Source organism: Euleptes europaea, chromosome 20 (assembly GCF_029931775.1).
Source record: "Euleptes europaea isolate rEulEur1 chromosome 20, rEulEur1.hap1, whole genome shotgun sequence".
Lineage (NCBI taxonomy): Eukaryota > Metazoa > Chordata > Lepidosauria > Squamata > Sphaerodactylidae > Euleptes > Euleptes europaea.
Window position 1 is genome coordinate 21496344 of NC_079331.1, and position 22516 is coordinate 21518859.

Genomic DNA, 22516 nt, shown 5'->3' on the forward strand with positions numbered 1-22516 from the left:
TGTAGTACGGCTGTTGAGTACCTGCTTTGTTCTCCTGAACATGGGCAATGGGCTGTTGGGATTGCTGGCTTTGGAGGGCATTTTGCTGTTCCGTGTTGTCAGGAGTCCCACCGGCCGTTCAAACAAGTCTTGCCTCAGCACAGGAAATCCATTATAGCTGAAAAGGAAAAGGGGGGAAAAACTATTTCATTTACTGTAGATGTATGTTCTACTTTGCCCTCAGTACTGAAGCAATGACAGCATGACTTCCAAGCGATATTTCAAAAGAAGTGAATTGCACTGTATAGACAAAAAAGTGACTGGGGAACATCCAAGCCTGACATGTTTAATTGCTATTCTAGGAGAAAGGTTTCCGGGGGGTGGGGGGTTCAAATATTTATTTACTGTCTGGGTCATGGATATCCCCCCCACCCGGACATCTAAACTATGGGTTAGCAATAGAAGGCCTCTCAGCCAAACCTGGCACCTCCATCTCACAGAGGATGCATGCAAGATGGGGGACGGGCTGTGGCTCAGTGGAAGAGCCTCTGCTTGGCATGCAGGAAGTCACAGGTTCAACCCCTGGCATCTCCAGTTAAAAGGATTGTAAGCACTTGGCCTAACGAGAACCACAAACCACAACAGGAGACGAGTTGTCCAAAGAAGCTGGTTTTACTGGTCACAAAGGTTAGCAGCGCACAGGGAAACTAAGACAGCAATGGGGCAAACTAGCTTGCACTTGATAATATAAAAGCATTGAAAAAAGCACTCTATAGCACAGTACAGCTTCAAGAGATTACAAATTACAAACAGCACAAAGGCGCTGTGGTTCTCACGGATTACTGTCGGCTTCAAAGAGTCCAAATATGCAAAACAATCCTTGAAGGCTAGTCGGTGGGAAAACGAAACCAACTGAGATACAGACCTGACATTCTGCCCCCCTTAAGGCCTCCTCCCGTTTTGCAAGGGGGACGGTTTGTCAGGGTAGGCGGTGTGGAAGGCGTTCACTAAGTGTGGGGCGGAGACATCTCATGCATGCACCCATTCATCGTAGGCAGGGGGGAAGTGTTTCCAGCGAATCAGATATTGTAGAGAACCATGCCGTATACGGGAGTCCAGAATTTTTGACACTTCAAAATGCTCCTCCCCCCCCCCCACCATCACAGGCTGCTCTGGAGGCGATTCCGGGTGCCATTCCGAGGAAGCGACATGAGGCTTGAGGAGACTGACATGGAAGACTGGGTGGATACGCCTCAAGGCTTTAGGGAGAGTCAGTTCCACAGTGACGGGGTTAATTATCCGGGCAATGGGATATGGCCCCACATACTTGGCACTGAGTTTATGGCAAGGGCGAGTGGACCGCAGGTTTTTGATGGAAAGATACACTAAGTCACCATTTTGAAAGTCCTTGCTGGGAGAGCGATGCTTATCTGCCTGAGCTTTATATTTGTGTTTGGCTCTGTCTAGGTTTTTTACCAGCCAGGGCCATGTGGTACGGAGAGTCTGAGTCCAAGAGGCTACATCGGGGTCTCCCTCCCCCTCAGGTACCTCTACAGGAGCAATAGGACCGAAATCCTGACCATACACAGCGTAGAAAGGGCTGAAACCTGTAGATTGATGTACAGCATTATTGTAAGCATATTCTGCAAAGGGCAACAGTTCAACCCAATCATCTTGATGGTAATTGACATAACAACGTAAATAACATTCCAGTACAGCATTGACTCGTTCAGTTTGCCCATCCGTTTGGGGGTGATAAGCGCTAGATAGACCCTGCTCCACCCCCACCAATTTGAGAAAAGCTTTTCAAAACTTAGCCACGTAGCTACTTCCGCGGTCGCAAATTATCTTCCGCGGGAAAGAATGTAAACGGAAAACATGTGACACAAAAAAGCGGGCCAACTTGGGGGCGGAGGGGATACCCGCACACGGAACCAAATGTACCTGTTTGGAAAATAAATCAGTAACAACCCACAGTACAGTCTTCCCCCCACTAAGTGGGAGATCCGTCATGAAATCCATGGCAATCACTTCCCAGGGTCTGCTGGGAATTTCCAGTGGTTGTAGCAGTCCCAGGGGCTTGCCCTGGGATCATTTGACCGTGGCACAAATAGGACAGTTGCGAATGAAGGAATCCACATCCAAACGCATTCCCACCCACCAAAATTGTCTGCGCAACAAGTGAAGGGTTTTCAGGAAACCAAAGTGCCCCGCAGTTTTAGCTTCATGGGCCAATTGCAGGACTTCTCTTCGAAGTACTTTAGGCACGTACAATTTCGAGTCTCTGTACCAACAACCACCTTGTTCAAGCAAGCCTTGGGGTAGGGTTTGAGCAGTGCATTCGGCCAAGCACTGAGTACAAAGGGAGTCTAGGAAGGAGTTGGAGAGGATTACTCCCCCTCCCCCTGCAGAGGAGGGTGAATCAGGAGCCGCTGGCGATAGAGTGGGGGGGGGACTGGTTGCAGCGGGGCGCCGGGGACAGGCGGCGTGAGTGGGTCTGGTGAGGGAGCTGGCTGTTTAATGCTCGATACTCTGCTGTTCACTGTTCAGGTCTGAGATTGGGGCAGAGTTTGGGACCGAGTCTGCACGGCTAGTACGGGCAGAGCTCTTCTGTGTGCCGGGGTGAATAAAGAGTCTGTAGGATGATCAATCTTTACTGGGTATTGAGGCAACCTGGACAGGGCATCAGCAAGCACGTTTTGCTTCCCGGGCACATGTTTAAGAACAAATTGGAATTGAGCAAAGAAGTCCGCCCAACGCTGTTGTTTCGCGGACAGTTTATGGGTCCCCATGAGGGCAGCTAGATTTTTGTGATCGGTCCAGACTTCAAAGGGGACCCCGGACCCCTCCAAAAACGGCCTCCATAAAGTAAGAGAATGATAGACGGCTGATGCCTCCTTCTCCCAAATGGGCCAGTTCAGTTGGGCGTGCGCAATGTTTTGGAAAAATAAGCACAGGGGTGAAGAAGACCATCTGGTCCTCTTTGGAGAAGAGCCCCCCCCCCCCATGGCTACATCAGACGCATCGACTTGCACAATAAACATTCGGTTTTGGTCGGGATGCTGTAGCACAGGTTCAGAAGTGAAAAGTCGCTTGAGGGTTACAAAAGCAGATTGACATTGATCACTCCAATGTATTTTGGCGGTAGGCAACGTAGCAGAGACCCCTTTACCCTTTGTTTTTAGAAGATCGGTGATTGGTAACGCCACTTGAGCAAAGTTGGGAATGAAACCGTGGTAGAAATTAGCAAAGCCCAGAAACTGTTGCACTTGTTTACGGGTGGTGAGAGGAGTCCAGTCCAGTACCGATTGGACTTTAGCAGGGTCCATGCTGAGGCCTCGATGGGAGATTATGTACCCCAAGAAAGTTACTTTTTCCTGGTGGAATTCGCACTTAGACAGCTTTGCAAAGAGCTGGTGATTACGTAGATGTTGCAAAACTTCCCTGACCAGAGCAACGTGCTCATCCATGGATTTGGAATAAATGAGGATGTCATCAAGATAAACCACCACGCCACGGTATAGTAAATCATGATTTCGTTAATGAGTTGCATGAAGACCCCCGGGGCCCCTTTCAACCCGAAAGGCATCACAAGAAATTCATACATCCCGAAACAGCTAGAGAAGGCTGTGAGGGGTTCGTCCCCCTCACGAATCCGGACCCGGTAATAAGCTTCAACCAAGTCTAATTTGGAGAAGATGTGCCCCTCTTGTAATTGTCCCAAAATGTCTGAGATCAACGGTATGGGGTAGGCGTTGGCTTGGGTAACTGTGTTGTTTTCGGAAGTCAATGCATAAACGCAAGTCACCCTCCTTCTTACGGACAAAGAAGGGCTGAGTTGGGAGCATTCGATTGCCGAATGAACCCTCGAGCAAGATTTTTATCCAAAAAGTCTCGTAACACAGTGCGTTCGGAAACGCTCATAGGGTAAATCTTGCTCTTAGTCAGTGTGCAGTCTTTTACTACTTCAATTGCACAGTCTGTGGTACGGTGGGGGGGCAAAGCATCACATTCTTTTATACCAAAAACATCTTCAAAGTCTCGGTACACCTCGGGCAATGGTGTCGGCAATGAGGTATCGGAGGTTAAGGCTGGAGCGGCTGGAGCGGGTGGAGGTACAACCACGACTTCAAGTCACTGCTGTTCGCATTTAGGATTGGTAAACGTAATTGTGTCAGCCTCTCAGTCTATATAGGGACTATGACCCTTAAGCCAATTAATCCCCAAAATAACTTCGTACCGGATGGGAGCTATGGTAAAGTCTATTTGCTCCCAATGGGAACCGATACCCATCGCCACTCCCTGTGTGCGATGATCGACTGGTCCCCCTTTGAAATGGCTACCATCCATTTGGGCGAATTGGACAGGAGCTGGTAGGGCCTCGGACTTGATTTTTAGGGCTGTAAATGTCGCCTCATTGATTAAAGTGTGCCCGCAGCCGGAGTCTATAAGTGCCTTAACACGCAATTGGGGACCCCCTTTATAGTGTTGTAACACTACGTCCACATAAACAGTGTTTTCAACTTCACTCACCATGACAGGAGCATTGGGTTTAGCAGGAGATTGTGCAGGGGTCTGTGGGGACGCTCCACTCACTACAGACCGTATCCGTTTTTTGACAGATCAAGAGGGGATTCCAGGTTCAGAGCTGGGGAATTCCATTGATTATCCTCGTCGGACGAAGGAGAGCTGTCCCCCACTGGGGCACTTGTAATCCGGGACCCTACGGGGTCGATTGGTGCAGGGAGGTTAGACGATTCTTCGACGTGGAGTGCAGAGGGTGTGGGTCGTCCCGGCGCTGCGCTGCGGGTGGCCGCGGTGCCTCTGCGTTGAGGTCGTCCTCGAGCTCAAGATGGTATGTTTAGGTGAGTGGTCTCTGGGCGTTGAGGGCAAGCCGCTGCAAAGTGACCCATTCCCCCACAAACGAGACAAGCCCCTCTCTGGAAACGGGACTCGCGATCCAGAGGGAGCCGGGTTAGTCTCCGCGGGTTGGGAGTTGAAGGTTTGGTGGGCGGTTTTTGTCCGCCCTTCTCCTTAGCTCTATTTCAGACTAGCGAAACAAACCGCCGGCGGCTTTCAACTTCCTCAGCCAGTAAAATCTAATCCTCGAGGGTATCTGGGTCGCCTCGCATATAGGACCAGTTTAAAATGTCTGGGTGCAGTGCCTCGCGAAAGTAGTGGATAAGGGTAGCTTCAGGCCAGTCCACTACCTTACTCGCAAGTCTTTGGAATTCATCTGCAAACTCCCAAACTGGAGAGGAGCCTTGCCTGAGTTGTAAAAGTTCCGCTTTGGCTCTCTCTCCCATGAAGGGATCTTCAAACCGCTGTCTCAAGGCGAACATAAAATTGTCGAGGGAACGAATGGAGCGGGACCATGTATCAAACTGTAGAATCATCCAGTCGGCCGCTTTTTCCGTTAATAGAGAGGCAACGAAACGGACGCGGCTATCTTCGGTTGGGAAGAATTGTCGTTGCTCCCTCATATAACTATCCACATGATGCAAAAAACGGGGTAAGGTCTCAACAGAGCCATCGTACGTAATCCTCAGTTTTGGCGGTCTCCATGGCATTGGGGGCACAGGCGGGTATCCAGGGGCTGGGATTCCCGGTAAGGCAGGTGCAACAGGCCCTCCTCCGGGCGCTGCGGGGCCAGGAGCTGCTGGTCCTCCGCCCGGGACTACTGGTCCCCCACCAGGTGTGACGGGATCCCCGCCAGGGGCTGCAGGACCTCAGCCTGGAACTACAGGTCCTCCACCAGGCGCGGCAGGACCTCCGCCAGGAGGAATCACCGGGGCAGCTGGTTGTTGCGGCGGCTGCTGCGGTATCATAGGAGCGGGGGTAACGGGCGCAGTTTGAGCCCGTTGTAACTGGTCATCGTCCCTGAGTACTAAGGCCAGTTGATCTTGCAAGCGTGCTACCTGCTCCATGAGATCCATATTTTGGTTATGTAGTAAAAACATCTCGTTGCCAGCACCGCTAGTCCAGCGGGACTGGCTGGACCACAAACCAGTGGCCCAAAGAGATTCTCCTGTATATAAGTCCTCCTCGTCGGAATTATCCGTTCTCTCGGGAAAAGTCCCTGCCAATCTGCGGGTTCGTTGAATGCTACGAGACGGGACAAAAGACGGGAAGAACGGAGGCAATTCATAGTCCTTGGGCTGTCGGGGACGCACACCACTCCGCGCCCGTTCGTGGGCTAAACACTCCCTCTCCGCTTGTTCCGCCCGAGCTTTTGCTTCGGCTTCAGCTGTCGACCGAGCTTGCTCCTCCGCTTTCTTGCGCTCAGCCAGGTCCAGGTCAGCTGCTAGCTTGGCGGTCAGCGTCGCGGTAACAAGTGGAAGGGCTTCCTGTTCCAAAGTGTAGAGGAGCTCAGCGCGATGGTCTTGTAGGTCCAGCAACGGTTGGATCTGTACCGCCAAGGCCGCCGCATTTGCACCGAAATCGGGGGCGAGGTGGTTCGTAAGTTCTGTCACCGATATAGTGACCGCAGTGTGGCCCTGGAGAAGGGCAGCCACTCGCATGGCAACCGCTTTAGCCTCCGTTTGGCAGAGCTCGGGGGTGTGTGTGACCGGAGTCGCCATGTTGGCGGAGCGGATCGGGACTGCGGCCAATTCTGGTTGCGTTTCCCAAGTAGTGAGTGCGGCCAACAGGCTAGTCAACAATTGTATCCTCAGCTGCCAAACGAGTATCTTCCACCAACCGGTCGAGGGTCTGGAGGTCTCGGGAGGCGCGGGTATCCGCAGTGTCAGACGTCCAGGGGACCGTCGCAGAAAGGGAACGCCATTGAGCTCGAACAAGTCCCGTCAAGCAGTTGACCTCTGCGTCAGTTCGATTCAGCTCAGCTATAATGTCCCATATGAGTTTGGGGTCGTCAGTCGGCGTTCCCAACGGAAGGGACCACGGATGGAAGCCTTCCAGGGCTCCCAGCAGGAACCCGCTACCCGGGGATCAGATCCACCGGGTCCAGGGCGAACCACACGGGGCTCCAGCCACGGATAATCACTCGGAGAGCACTGCCTTTGCTCCCATCCGAGTGGCAGGCGAACCCTCCGGGGCTCCAGCCTGACAGATGAAAGAAAATTATGATTGCTGTCTTAATGTGAGCACTTGGCCTAATGAGAACCACAAACCACAACAGGAGACGAGTTGTCCAAAGAAGCTGGTTTTACTGGTCACAAAGGTTAGCAGCGCACAGGGAAACTAAGACAGCAATGGGGCAAACTAGCTTGCACTTGATAATATAAAAGCATTGAAAAAAGCACTCTATAGCACAGTACAGCTTCAAGAGATTACAAATTACAAACAGCACAAAGGCGCTGTGGTTCTCATGGATTTCTGTCGGCTTCAAAGAGTCCAAATATACAAAACAATCCTTGAAGGCTAGTCGGTGGGAAAACGAAACCAACTGAGATACAGACCTGACAAGGATCAAGTAGGAAATGACATGAAAGACCTCTGCTTGAGACCCTGCAGAGCAGCTGCCAGTCTGAGTAGACAGCATTGAACTTGAAGGACCACTGGTCTGATTCAGTAGAAGGCGGCTTCATGTGCTCAAGATTAGACCTTAACAGCATGGCCTGAAAAAAATCTGCTTACATTTTCTAGTCTCCAGCCTGATGAAGAGCTCTGACAAGCTTGAAAGCTTGCCATGTTTTGTGACAATTTGGTTGGTCCCCATAAAAAGTATGGAATGGTTTTCGTTCCCTAAAAGCTGCTGCCTGTCTTCCTAGCTGCCAACACAAGGGAAACAAAGGCATCTGGAGAAGGGAACGATGTCAGCGGGACTGGAATGACTGGGGTTGTTTGCCCCAGCTTGAATGCTGCCGGGGAGGAGGGGCTTCCTCCCGCTTCCCTTCAGTGAAGCACCTCCTGGTCTTTCCCACGATCTTTCCAAAACCCTTTTGCTATGATCCTTTTGGAGAGTGCTGCAAAGGCAGGCGTGGCTACTACGTGGATGGGAAAGTCTGGATGGTCCTGCCCACATAGGCCATTTATGCACGGCTATTTCCTGGGGGTCACCCCGATGACTACTTTGGGGCTTTGCTTTGATTATGCTTGCATTTTCCTTGTTTTAAAATATTTTATTGAAATTGTATGTATTACATAAAATTAAAGCACACATACTAACTCATATATACAACATATTCAGACTTCCAAGGGTATCGGTATATATATTGTCTTCTAATACATTCTATTTATGTTTAAATAAAGATTTATTTAATTAATAATCTATTCTAAGACCATCGCTGATATTTCCCCTATAGACTCACAAAAACAGACTTATAATTAATAATTTCCCTAATTTATATAGAATGGTCACTAATTTTATTGTCTTACTGTAGGAAACTCTTAAGGCTAATATGGCAATCGCTGGGCAGGCCCTGATTGCTTTTGAGAATATTAGATCATAACAGTTCATATGTCTCATCGCTTGCTATATACTGTCTAAAGTTCACTAACTGTATGATGACCTCCTCACCTCAGTGTAGCAACCTTAAAGGGATTAGCGTGCTTTCCCCAAGGCACTTTCGGGGTGCCTTCCATCTTACTTATCTTTCAAATTTATCTATGCTTTAATCTATATCTCCTCTATTTTCCTAACTAATCTATTTATTATAATCATTTAATCTATTACATCCTACTGCTATTCTAGTCAAAGAAGTATAATCCATTTATCCTGCTTTACTAAATTATTATTTCAATTTGGCAGAATCATAATAAAATTTCCATTTCTTCTGAAATTCATCCATCGGTTTTCTTTTCAAGAGATTCAATAATTTTGCCATCACTGCGTATTCAACCGTTTGTTCTTGCCAATTATGCTTGCATTTTCCGACCGTCAGAGGTTGCCTTACTCTCCCTGCGCGTTTCTGCATGCTTTGTTCGCATTTTCTGGATTTGTGTTTAGCCAGCATCCAGAAAATGCAGGAGAAATGCATGGAAATGCGCAGGGAGAGGGAGGCAACCTCTGACGGTTGGAAAATGCAAGTACAATCAAAGCCCCAAAGTAGTCGGTAGGGTGACCGCGAGGAAACAGCCATGCGTAAATGGCCATTGATGTCATTTCCATCCTCTAGCCTCCCATGACAGCTGCCCCCGAAACTTTTATTTTAATCAGTAATTGTCACAGGGAAACCTGTTATGTTTTAAAGCACAGGATAGATGGCCATCTGTCAGCAATGCTGATTTTATGACCTTCGGCAGATCTTGAGAGGGAGGGCATCTTGGCCATCTTCTGGGCATGGAGTAAGGGTCACTGGGGTGTGTGTGGGGGGAGGTAGTCGTTAATTTTTTGCATTGTGCAGGGGGTTGGACTAGAGAACCCTAGTGGTCCCTTCCAACTCTATGATTCTATGTGGGAGTCCGACCGCTGCTATGCTGTACCAGGAGACACAGCGGCAACAGGTCACTGGGGTGAATCAGCCCTCTCTTCTCAACGTGGCCTTTCAGAAAATCTGGCGGCTGACCTGGAATCTCTGCAGTTATTTAAAGCTCAGCATTTAACAAATGTGCTTTTTAAAAGTATCCCATTCACTCAGATTGACAGCTTCATTAATATTGATTGCTTTTTACACAAGAAACTTCTATAATGCTTATTTAGCCTCTAATGAACAAAGCAGGAGCTGAAGCAGGAGCGAAAAATCAATATCGACACTGTAAATTCATTTGAAAGAGAAAATTAGAGTGCTGGTTTAAAAATGGACTTTCCGGAAGGCTAAAGAAATTCAATTGCAATAATGTTGTTTGACACGTATAATTCCAAAATGAATCACGTCTGGTTTTATCCTAACTGTCAGATACTATGATATGTAGAAGGCAACCTGAAAAACAAGAGACCCCTCTTGCTGCTGGGAGGAGGGACATTTATCTTTTCACGTGAGTTATATTTCAGGATATGAGAAGAAAAGAGCCACTGGAAAAGACAACCATGATAGGACCAGGGCCGACCCTGCTTACCTTCTGAGATCTGATGAGACCAGGCTAGCCTGGGGCTATCCAGGTTAGGGCTTACTCCCTATCAAGGTAAAGGTCCCCTGTGCAAGCACCGGGTCTTTCCTGCCCCATGCGGTGACGTCACATCCGACGTTTACTAGGCAGACTTTGTTTAAGGGGTGGTTTGCCAGTGTCTACCCCAGTCATCTTCCCTTTACCCCCAGCAAGCTGAGTACTCATTTTACCGGCCTCAGAAGGATGGAAGGCTGAGCCAACCTTGAGCCAGCTACCTGAAACCAGCTTCCGTCGGGATCAAACTCAGGTCATGAGCAGAGCTTGGACTGCAGTACTGCAGCTTACCACTCTGCGCCACAGGGCTCTATACCTGTCTATTTTTAACAGAAATGCCCCAATATGTGGAGTATCCTGTCTTGAAAACTAAAGGGCTGGACGCTATGATTTATCATTTCCTTCTGGCCAGAACTGAAGCATGAAATAAAGTTATTTACAGTCTATATAACAAATATAGTTAGAGCTTCCATTATGACAGCAAGCACGGCATGGGAAAATTTCTGGAGCTTCATTTGGGTTCTTGGGTTCTAAGGCATACCTGTACTGAGAAGGAAGCTCTTCTCCATTGGGAAGGTGAGGAATCTCTGGAGGAGTTATGAACACGGTATGCTCACTTCTGTAGGACTCATCCAGTTCTATAAGATGTACATCACCAGTCCTATCCGTATCTACCTGAAACAGTGGATTAACAGAATTATATATCTGGCAATGTATGGGTTTAGATAGTATGTGCGTATGCAGAAGCAAAAAAAAGTATTAAAATACTAATATGTTATCAATATCCCATTACACTATGCCCTTTCAATCAATCTTAATACAGGCCTTTTTGGAAACCTAAAAATTAAGATGAAAAACACTTAAAATAATTTATTTAAACATGAACATAAGAAAAGTTATGCTGGATCAGACCAAGGGTTATCAAGCCCATCAGTCTGTTCACACAGTGGCCAACCAGGTGCCTCTAGGAAGCCCACAAATAAGACGACTGCAGAATTATCCTGTCTGTGTTTCACAACACCTAATATAATAGGCCTGCTCCTCTGATACTGGAAAGAATAGGTATGCATCATGACTAGTATTCATTTTGACTAGTAGCCATGGAGAGCCCTATCCTCCGTGAACTTGTCCACTCCCCTCTTCAAGCCCTCCATGTTGGCAGCCATCACCAAATCCTGGGGCATGGAATTCCACAATTTAACTATGCGTTGTGTGAAGAAATATGAATCCAACATGTTACAGAGGTATACAGTAAACAGCACCATGGGTACTTCTTCACTTGGATAATTATCCTGCAAATAATATCATACAGTTTTTCCACACAGAAGATATTTTCCAGCCACTAATTTCTTCTGAAACTTCATTTTGCACACTGCAAAGGCAGGGTTCCAATCTGTCAAAACATTTAGCCAAGCTGCTAGCTCTACAGACCTGTTCTGCATAAGCAAACTCTTACTTCAAGAAATGACTATGAATATATGAACAAACCCCATCTTTCTTTGAAAAAATCTAATCCCTTTACAGGATCCTGTCAATCCAGGCCATCTGTAACTGGGAAACTTTAATGCACAGTAGAATTGACCATGATCAATAAAAGCCACCTTAAGGATCCTGCAATCTTCTTGAGACATTGGAAGATGTGGAGAAATGTTCAATCATCATAATTCCTGAATTCCTCTCAAGTGTATGACATGTACTTTAGGTTTACAGCAATTACCAGCAGAGTAATCTTGCAAAAGACCCAGATTTAGATGAATGGATTAATAAACTAACAGAGTACTCAACTATGGCAAAGCTGACATCTTTTATACATAATAGATCAGTTTCAGAATTTCAGGGGAAATGGAATGTTATCTTACTTATACAGTTAAAAATTTAGAACATAATTAGATTAAATTAAACAGAATAAGAAAGATCTAGGTAATACAGTATGTGTGTAATAAACATGTAATGAATATGTTATCAGAATGGGAAATATGTTGAGAATGAAGAGTAATGTAATTCAATGACATTGATAATTGAGTTCATGCTTTAATGTCTGTATGTTATATGTTTGTATGTTAAAAATAAAACTTGAAAATTAAAAAAAAGAGTAATCTTGCAAAAGAGTCACTGGAAAAGAAAATAATTCCAGGAAAAGTGGAAGGCAGCAGGAAAAGAGGAAGACCCAACCTGAGATGGATTGACACAATGAAGGGGGCCATGGCCCTCAGTTTGCAAGACCTGAGCAAGGCTGTTAATGAGGACGTTTTGGAGGTCATTAATTCATAGGGCTGCCATAAGTTGGAAATGTCTTGATGGCACATAGTCTTGCAAAATAATAATAATAATAATGACGCTGTAATCAGAACTCTTTTAGTTTTTTTTTAAATGTTAAGGCTGTATTACTTTCACACCCATAGCCGACCGTAAAGGTTTCAATTTCCTGGATATCGATTGCCTTAATAAAATCTACAGGAAGCAAAACTTTGGTGCTAGAATCAATGAGATAAATACGGTGTAAGGAGCGCCAAGGGATAGAGCACACAGCTTCTGTCAGCATGGTATAGTAGTTAAGTGGTAGAGAAAGTCGGCATATAAAAACCAACTCTTCTTCTTCTTCTAGGTAAGCCTAAGACATCGCCAGACTTGGGGACTTCCAGAATGCCATGGCGAGTCTCTTGGTCCACAGGAACTTGTTGACACACTAGAGGTCAAGGAAGGCCCCCCAGTTAGGCTTTCCAATTTCCTGGGCCTGGCAGGGAATCCCAAGCTCCCAGCCCCAATCTCCTGCCCCTCAGAATTTGAGAAGCAGGGGGGGGGGAAGTCCTCCATAGAGGACTCATGCTCAAGGAATTTCCCCTCATTTCTATGGTAAAGACCACAGAGAGTAGGGGAAATTCCTAGAGTGTCACCAAGAGGTACCAAACTCTGCAGGCACCACCCCCAATCACCATCTCCTGGCATTTGCCTAGGCAGACAGTGTTGGGAATGTCATCTCCAGTTCCCATTCTTCTTTCACTGTGAGGAAACTATGGAGAAAATATAGCACTGTCTCTCTTGCAGCAGCATTTCCTTGATTTCTCCAATGTCTAATAGGTGATGTATTATTGTTAATACTGTGATGTTTTTCTGTGTCCTGCATGATGAGGAGGAGGAGGAAGAGGAAGAAGAAGAGGAGGAGGAGGAGGAGAGGAAAAGAAGAGGAAGAGGAAGAAGAAGAGGAATCATAGAATCATAGAATGGGAAGGGACCACCAGGGTCATCAAGTCCAACCCCCTGCACAATGCAGGAAATTCACAACTACCTCCCCCACACACCTAGTGACCAGAAGATGGCCAAGATGCCCTCCCTCTCATCATCTGCCTAAGGTCACAGACTCAGCATTGCTGACAGATGGCCATCTAACCTCTTCTTAAAAACCTCCAGGGAAGGAGCACTTACCACCTCCCGAGGAAGCCTGTTCCACTGAGGAACCGCTTGAACTGTTAGAAAATTCTTCCTAATGTCTAGACGGAAACTCGTTTGATTTAATTTCAACCCGTTGGTTCTGGTCTGACCTTCTGGGGCAACAGAAAACAACTCAGCACCATCCTCAATATGACAGCCCCTCAAGTACTTGAACATGGTTATCATATCCCCTCAGTCTTCTCCTCTTCAGGCTAAACATACCCTCTTCAGGCTAAACATACCCAGGAAGAAGAGTCGGTTTTTATATGCTGACTTTCTCTGCCACTTAAAGAAGAATAAAACCGGCTTACAATCGCCTTCCCTTCCCCTCCCCACAACAGACACCCTGTGAGGTAGGTGGGGCTGAGAGAGCTCTAAGAGCTGTGACTAGCCCAAGGTCACCCAGCTGGCTTCATGTGTAGGAGTGGGGAAACAAATCCAGTTTACCAGATTAGGATTCACCACTCATGTGGAGGAGTGGGGACTCAAACCCGGTTCACCAGATCAGAGTCCACCGTTCCAACCCACCACTCTTATCCAATTGTAAGCACTTGTCCCCGTAGTACTCCTTAAAGCAACAGGTAGTCCAGACAGGTAGTCCAGAAAGGGTTGACTTTATTAGAAAACATACAGGTATTCAGAGCTTGCAGATGTAAAAAAGGCAGGAATGGAGGGGCAAGGATATACAGCAGAATATATGGAGGATTAGTGGTCATACAGGTCATATCAGATAGTACAGGTTGACATGGCAACCCCCAGGCCAACGGTGCCAGGCTCCCACAGGCATCAAAGGCTGCAGAGGAATGCAACTGTTAGATAAACAATCCCTGAGCGAAACATCTGCAAGACGACAAAACACTGAGAGAGGAGAGGAGACCTGACACCACTACACCATGCTGGTTCCTGTCTGGAAGGAGAAGCCTCTACAAAGGAACTTGTGGATTGCAGAATCATAAGTCTGCCTGTTGAGGCAAGATGAAAAACTGTGTGTGTGTGTGTGTGTGTGTGTATGGGGGGATATTTCTCCCAAGGAAAGCACACAAAAAAACCCTCTAGAAGTCCTGCTTCCAAAAGGGGATGGGAGGAGCTACCCATCTCAGGAGCCCTCCTCCGCCAAGACAGAATACGTGTGTCCTCTGTGGTGCTTCGTCCTCCATTGGGACAGACGTCAGTTCATGTGAGCAGAGGTTGCAGCAGTCTGGAAAGAAAGGACATCCCTCTCTCCACATACTCAAGAGACAAGCATTTTGGACAACCGGGGGCTCAAAAGACACTCTAAACTGACCTTCCCCAGAGCTGCAGAAACATTACATCACATATTGACTGCGCATATTGTTGGTGATGAAGACATATTTCCAAGACACTTACTTTGTTTACGCAATCATCGAAAAACGCAAGGCTTGTATCTTTATCACTGACAAAGGAGCATTCTTCAATGAAGCGGATAAACATCTGTGTCTTGGTCATCATAGTGTAAAACTTCTGATGCGAACGATCACGGCTTTTTAAGAATCCTGTTAAGAAAATATTGGTATTATTGTTACACATGGCAGAGAAGTCAGAGAACTGACAAAGGCCTCAGAATTGGGAGGAGAGGGGGTTTCCAGCACCTCGTTCACAGCATGGGGTAGGAGTTAAGAGCAGCGGACTCTAATATGGAGAACCGGGTTTGTTTCCCCACTCTTCCACATGAAGCCTGCTGGGTGACCCTGGCCTAGTCACAGTTCTCTCCGAACTCTCTCAACCCCACCTGTTGTTGTTTTTTTGGGGGGGGGAAGGTGATCGCAAGCCGCTTTTCTTTTGGTAAAGAAAAGCGGAGTATAAAAACCAACTCTTCTTCTTCCTCCTGCTGCCAGCTCCTTTGTTCACACCCTACAGAGGGTGCCCTCCCCACCAGGCCCCTCCCAGCTGCTATTAAAGGTAGCCTAAAAAGCCACGTCTGACTTCTCCCAGCCCCTGTCCTCTTTCTGAGATTCTTATCCCCGTGGGAGAAAGGGAGCCACCCAGTTTCCCCTGAAGCAGTCCCAAGCCTCTGCTGATCAGCTATTGCAGTGGCTCTTTAGAGACAGGCTTTCAGGATGGCAATCTTTTCCTGACCCTGACACAGCCCCCAACAGATCTGGGAGACCCCCATCCCACGCCAGTCACATATATCAAAAACCTCTCTAATTATTACTGTGGCTTATTTATTTATTCACTTCATGTATACCCTTTTCTCCCCACCCCCAAAGGGGACCCAAAGTGGTTTACATCCTTCACAACAACCCTGCAAGGTAGTGTAGGTTGAAAGTACATGACTGACCACAGCCAACCACAGCAGAGTGGGAACTCAAACTCAGGCCTCGGGTCTGATATTTTAATCACACCACGTCAGATGCGGCAGCCAATTAAATTATAGCTCAAGGTGTTAGCCAGTAATAGTGTTTTAAAAGGCCAAATAAAAGTGAAAATTAAGGGTGTTTTCACTGATATGGGTTAACCAGCCTGAATTTAATTATCTTTCAATACAAATTTAAAATCTACATTGCCCAGGATTATTTGATTTCTTTTCAGAGTTCCTCCCTGGATTAGTAGCAGCATGACACACACAAACATACCAGAAACTCAAATGTATTTTTAGAGTGTCACACACCGGAATACCCTAAAACTAGATCTGATGCCTAAAGCAATATTTGAAACAAATCTGGAGAGTTGTACTCATATGAAACAAACTGCAGGAACGTTAGATGAACGGAAACACAACTTTATGTTTTAGCTGGCTAAGAACTGCCCAAATGGTAAACGCTTCTTCCAGATACCCTATAACAGAACTTTTCCTTGCCAGACTATTTCTGCTGGTTATAAATCTGTAAATTTAGACAAGCTTTCTTATTGACGAGGTGTAATGCCTTAGACCAGGGGTGGGGAATGTCAGGAGGGTGGGGGAGCGTTTAAGGCCCGCGAAATCATTTTTCTGGCCCTTCGTGGGTCCTGGCAGATCTCTAACTCAGAAGGATCTAAGACTGGTGATCCGCCCCCTCCCGTGGACAGGAATAGCCTTGATTCAAGGCGGATGTGAGTTTGTTTTGCAGAGAAAAGGAACCTTCTTTCCCCCTTGCAGAGGAGTCGTTAGTTATGGAGCTGCTAGGACCGTCCAAGAAACTGTGTTAACCCTTTCCCACCAGGGCCATGGATTCCCTCTGTACTACAAGAGGGCTGGGGGTGGAAGTGGCGACAATGGAGGGGTTAAAGGGGGCAGGGCCAGAATGCGCGGGGGGGGGGGGGGACACACAGACAACGACATGTTTTTAGCCAGCGTGTCCTCATTTCATCCCTGAAGCGGAGGTAGCAGGAGCTGGGCAGGAGCAACTCCGGCATGCGGCTGGACGGCTACACCCAGCTGGTGCAACAACTATCCTGTGCTACCAGGTGGGCGACTGTGTCACTGGTTGGATGCCTGCCTGCTTGCCCGCACGTGTGTGTGTGTGGGGTTATCTGGGGCAGCTGCCTGCTTGGGGCTTGGTCGGCTAATTTTTAAGTTGATAATTTTGAATGGGCCGCGAATGATGTTATAAATATCCAAACGGCCCTTGGTGGAAAAAAGGTTCCCTACCCCTGGCTTAGACTCAGCCGAAATGCAAGGTAGATACAATAAAATTCTTGCAGAAGAACACAAATGCCCATTTTGTCTGGATCAAGTAGACTCCCTAGCCCTCATTGTGTTAAGATGTTCACAAAATAATACAGCACGAAATAAATATATGAGAAGCGGATATTGCGGTATCTGCTGTCAAGTAGATTGGTGAACTGTGCGAGAGATGTGGCAACTTTTTTCTTCATAGTGTCAAGAAAAAATTAACTTTCATTTCCCCCTTTAATAGCCAGTGGCTGTTAAAACTGGGAAAGGAACGGCCCAGGTGATTCAGCACAATCCCTTAGAGGTTCGTCCTCTGTGTTTTTAAGTCTCTGGAAACTCAAGCATCTGATTCTGTTCCTTTACCTTGCAGTTCAAAGAGAGAGCTGGCATCTGTTGCTGTTTCAGAAGGTGCTTGAGTAATAGGCCTAAGGTATGATCTGTAACCTTTCAGAAGAGAGGCCATGAAACAGAGGAATGCCTCCTGGATCTCCGCATCTAATAAGTGCATCTTCTTTCCTGAATGGAAGTCGTAGTCATTCATAGCCAGTTCCATCAAAGCGTCATCCGTTGGCCTTTGCTGCACTGTGAACGAAGACGAAAAAGCAGGAAATAATTGCCAACATCAACAGGGTGGTTTCTTTTTAGTTCCGCAGGGCTTGTTTCAATGCAAAGTTTATTAACCCGCCTTGCTAAAATAAAGTGACTTATGTCCTCTTGCCCTGACCTGGATGGCCCAGGCTAGCCTGATCTCGTTAGATCTCAGAAGCTAAGCAGGGTCAGCCCTGGTTAGTATTTGGATGGGAGACAACCAAGGAATACCAGAGTTGCTGTGCAGAGGAAGGCATTGGCAAACCACCTCTGTTAGTCTCTTGCCATGAAAACCCCCAAAAGGGGTCGCCATAAGTCGGCTGTGACTTGACGGCACTTTACACACACACATGTCCTCTTAAAGACTAATTAATTCTAGTGTACATTTTTGTAAACCCACAGCCCACTTTGTCAAATGCAGGACTTCTTGCATTCAGTTGGTAGGCAGGGCTAGCTGGCAGCAGGAAACGGGGTGGGGGGATTACAAAGAGAGGCCAAAGGCCTCAGGTTTGTTAAATTACACTGCAAAGAACACATGAAAACAAGATTGCTGATAAATTAGCAGAGTAGGATGAATAGTGGAGGGGTTGTGGCTCAGTGGCAGAAGGTCCCAGGTTCAATCCCTGGCATCTCGTTAAAGGGACTAGGCAAGTAGGTGATGTGAAAGACCTCTGCCTGAGACCCTGGAGAGCCGCTGCCGGTTTGAGTAGACAATACTGACTTTGATGGACCAAGGGTCTGATTCAGTAGAAGGCAGTTTCAGGTGTTCATGTGTTCTGGGGAAGGGTCTTAGCTCAGTGGCAGAGCATCTGTTTGGCATACAGATAGTCCCAAGTTCAATCCCCGGCATCTCCAGTTAAAGGGACTAGGCAAGCAGGTTATGTGACAGACCTCCGCCTGAGACCCCCGAGAGCCGCTGCTGGTCTTACACAATATTGACTTTGATGGACCGAGGGTCTGATTCAGTAGAAGGCAGCTTCAGGTGTTCATGTATTCATGAATCAGACTAGTGTACATGCACACACCTGGAAAGAAGGGCAATGCCTTTTCGTGGTGAATTAACTACCCTAAGTTATTATTGAGTCCAAGTCGCTGCATTCCTTCCACCTTGATAGCCAGCTTGATATAGTAGTTAGAGTGTCAGAGTAGGATCTGGGAGACCCAGGTTCAAATCCCCACTCTGCCATGGTTGCTTGCTGGGGGACCTTGAGCCAGTCACACACTCTAAGCCTAACCTACCTCACAGGGTTGTTGTCAGGATCAAATGGAGGAAGGGAGAATGACGTAAACTGCTTTGAGTCTACACAGGGGGAAAGGGTGAGTACAGATGAAGTAAATATATAAACAGAACTTCTGGTCAGCAACTTCTTGCAGGAGGTTTCCTCCTCTGCAATGTAATGCAAGACTCCTGTGTTCTGGGAAAACTGCAATTTCTGGCCTCTCTTTGTAACTAACATCCTTCTGTTCTTTGGAAACTCTGCCAACTTCATGCACATGAAAGTTTACACCACACAATAAAGTTGTTAGTCTTTAAAGTGCCACAGAACTCTTTGTCGTTTTGGCTGCAGCAGTCTATCACATGTATACCCCTCTGGAACTTTCTGAGGCAATTGTGCTTACCACAAGCAGAACTAAAATATCCTCTTTTATCAAAAAGCTCAAGGATTACTTGACTCATTTGTATCCTTCAATGTGCAATTTGAATCCCCATGATGTATTGACACACTTGATGTGGTTTAATTTCACACAGGATGGCACATGAACCTTGGAATGAGTATCTCCAATGACTGCCTAAAAGCACGTTGCTGCCTGATCCAAGATTGTCCAGCTTTTCTGGGATGTCGGAACACTTATGTTACTGCGGCCACAGATCTCACTTAATCATTGAGACACTATGATATCACTGTACCTAGTGGCAACTAAAACTGGAGGAGAGGAACACAGGGCTATCATGAGAAAGCTTCAGTAATGTTCACGGTCTACCTTACTGATGGGCGCTTTGTTAAACCACTTAAATCTGATTTAAATATATCACACTGTTCACTTAACATAGTGGAGAAGCATGCAAATCATGAGTCTCGGCAACGAACAAAAGACGCAGACAGGCTCATTTACGTTCGCAGAACGGTAGGTTGCTATGGAAACCCTGACAGAATCGGTCTAGGTAAAAACTCAGTGACATGTGCACCGAAAAAGGGCAATTTATGTAAAGTGCTGAAATATATACATCATTTAAGCCGGGGGGAGGGTCAGCAAAGAACTCCTGGTCGGCTGCAGTGGCACATTTTCTCCCTCAGAGAAAAATGAAGCACTTTGCCAATAAAATTGTTCACATTGAATCCAACTTGTATTGGATATCCCCTTTATGTGGAAAACAACTATCAGACAATGATTTCCCACTGCCACAACCTTCTGATGCTAATGGACTAATTTATTTATTATCAGAAGCAAAGCACAAAAGGTGGAAAAACTGGATAGAGCCAAATGGGCGTACTTCAATTTTTTAACGTTGGTATTCCTTTTAATATTGCATACGTTAATTTGCTTTAAATTGTTTTAGATCTGCTGTTATATTGTAACGGCCTATGGCCTTGTACAATAAATTTGACTTTGACACTTTTGATACTGCTGCAACCTGGCAATGTGAATAGGGGACTTGCAGAGCTAAAGCTGCTTGGACTGCTTTTTTAAGCACAAAGGCAGGCAGGGCAGAATTAAAAAAAAAATTAGCCTGAGGGTAAAATCCACCAGGGAACGTCCAGAGAAGGACAACAAAGATGGTGAGGGGTCTGGAGACCAAGTCCTATGAGGAAAGGTTGAATGAGCTGGGTATGTTTAACCTGAAGAGGAGAAGACTGAGAGGGGATTTGATAACATCTTGAAGTACTTCAAGGGCTGTCATATAGAGGATGGTGCTGAGTTGTTTTCTGTTGCCCCAGAAGGTCGGACCAGAACCAACGGGTTGAAATTAAATCAAAAGAGTTTCCGTCTAGACATGAGGAAGAATTTTCTAACATTCAGAGCAGTTCCTCAGTGGAACAGGCTTCCTCAGGAGGTGGTAAGCTCTCCTTCCTTGGAGGTTTTTAAGAAGAGGTTACATGGCCATCTGTCAGCAATGCTGATTCTATGACCTTAGGCAGATCATGAGAGGGAAGGCATCTTGGCCATCTTTTGGGCATGCAGTAGGGGTCACTGGGGGTGTGTGTGGGGGAGGTGGTGTGAATGTCCTGCATTGTGCAGGGGGTTGGACTAGATGACCCTGGTGGTCCCTTCCAACTCTATTATTCTAGGGACTGCACCTTTGTAACTTCCTGTTATTTTAATGGGTCGGCACAGGGCTCCAGAAACTACAAAGAGCTCCCTCAGAGAAAAATGAAGCATTCGCAGAAAGGAGGAAGAAACTATGAAGGAAACCAGGACAGATTCCGGTTCTTCTGAACAGGGATCCAGCAAATCTTATGACTACATTTTGTGGCTGCCATTAAAAGCCATCTTCCCAGCAACTCTGATATCTGAGAGCTCAGAGTTGCAGTCCCAATTCTTGCATTACAATGCATGCATCTCCAGAAAGAAACACTTGCTTCTAGTGCCTAAATCCAGTCTAAATATTATTCCCATTGTATGTATTTCAGAAACACTTGAGAGAATCCTGAAGCTACTTATGGAAAAAGTTATTTGCGCTGTTGTTATAATTCTGTAATTTGCTTTGAGTTTCAATAAGAAAGATGGATGATAAACGAAGTACATAAATAAATAAGGTCCCTGTGTGTCACTGGCTATGTTATGGTAAACTGAACAAGACTTTTATGAAAAAGTTTTTTCTAAAATATAGTTGACAATTCCATGTCTATGACCACATGCCAATATATTGTCTGAAAGTGCCTATTTCTCCATATACTGAGGTAATGGGAAGCATACTTTATAACTCAGCAAAAACTAACATGTTGTATCACTACTGGGCTAAACTAATCAAGAACAACCTGCTCATATTTTTTTAAAAAAATCTAAACTTTGATGTCTATATGGACTTGCCCCATTTTTCTCTACGATTAATACTTTTCATTGAGATAGCAGCAACTATAAAAGATACAACAGAGAGATGCTGAAATCTGATTTATCTGATACTGTTTGCAGATACAAGGACATAAACCATTTATTCTGCTGAACTAAACTGCTTCAAGGTGCCAACAGGAAAATATCCAGAAACAGTACAGGGGTCATGCCATTTATTACAAAGGACGAGAAGCAGACCAAATAACAACAACAACAACATTGAATAAAGCACAAGGAAGAATCATTTGTGCAGAAGACCTGTGTCACTATTTGTTGGATTGCCCATTATATCTTGTAGCAAGGCAAAGATTTCTAGAGTCAATCCTGGCCAATTTGGTCCAGCATACCGTGACGGAGAAGATCTTATTTCTCCTTGCAAATACAGAGCCAGTAGTCTCCCATAAAGATGCCCTTTTTGCTTTGGCAGCAAAGAAAATCCGAGCAAGACTGGTACAACGTAGTAATACTGTTGAGACAAAAACTCATTTTCTGATGGGAAGTGGGATGTACCAATTATAACGGTCAACAGTATTTGGGCAGCCGTTCCAAGTTTGGGCTTGAGCCCTAATTATTAGGTTTTATTTTAATTCATAGTAAGCCTTGAATTTTAATCTGTTACCAAAATGTAATTTTTATCAATAATTGTTACATGGATTTTTATCAGTTCTTGTAATGGCCTTTGGCCAAATACAATAAACTTAAACCTGAACCTTTTGCACATGAATAACAGACCTCTTTCACGTCATTTCCTCATAAACCTTCATACTTTATCATCAAACAATGATCTTTTAAAAATATACCATCTGTATTAAGACGCAACGTATGTTTTTTCTTGTATTTGTTAAATTA

General features: G+C 46.0%; 1 protein-coding gene across 1 annotated transcript in view; it reads right to left on the reverse strand.

Moving 5' to 3' along the window:
- DENND4A (DENN domain containing 4A) overlaps window positions 1-22516 on the reverse strand; it is a 110824-nt gene that overhangs the window by 47862 nt on the left and 40446 nt on the right. The window contains exons 11-14 of the mRNA XM_056865832.1: window positions 17390-17608; window positions 14779-14924; window positions 10523-10656; window positions 22-157 (exon numbers count right to left, since the gene is read on the reverse strand). Coding sequence (XP_056721810.1) covers window positions 22-157; window positions 10523-10656; window positions 14779-14924; window positions 17390-17608 — 635 coding nt within the window. The remainder of the gene's footprint in view (window positions 1-21; window positions 158-10522; window positions 10657-14778; window positions 14925-17389; window positions 17609-22516) is intronic.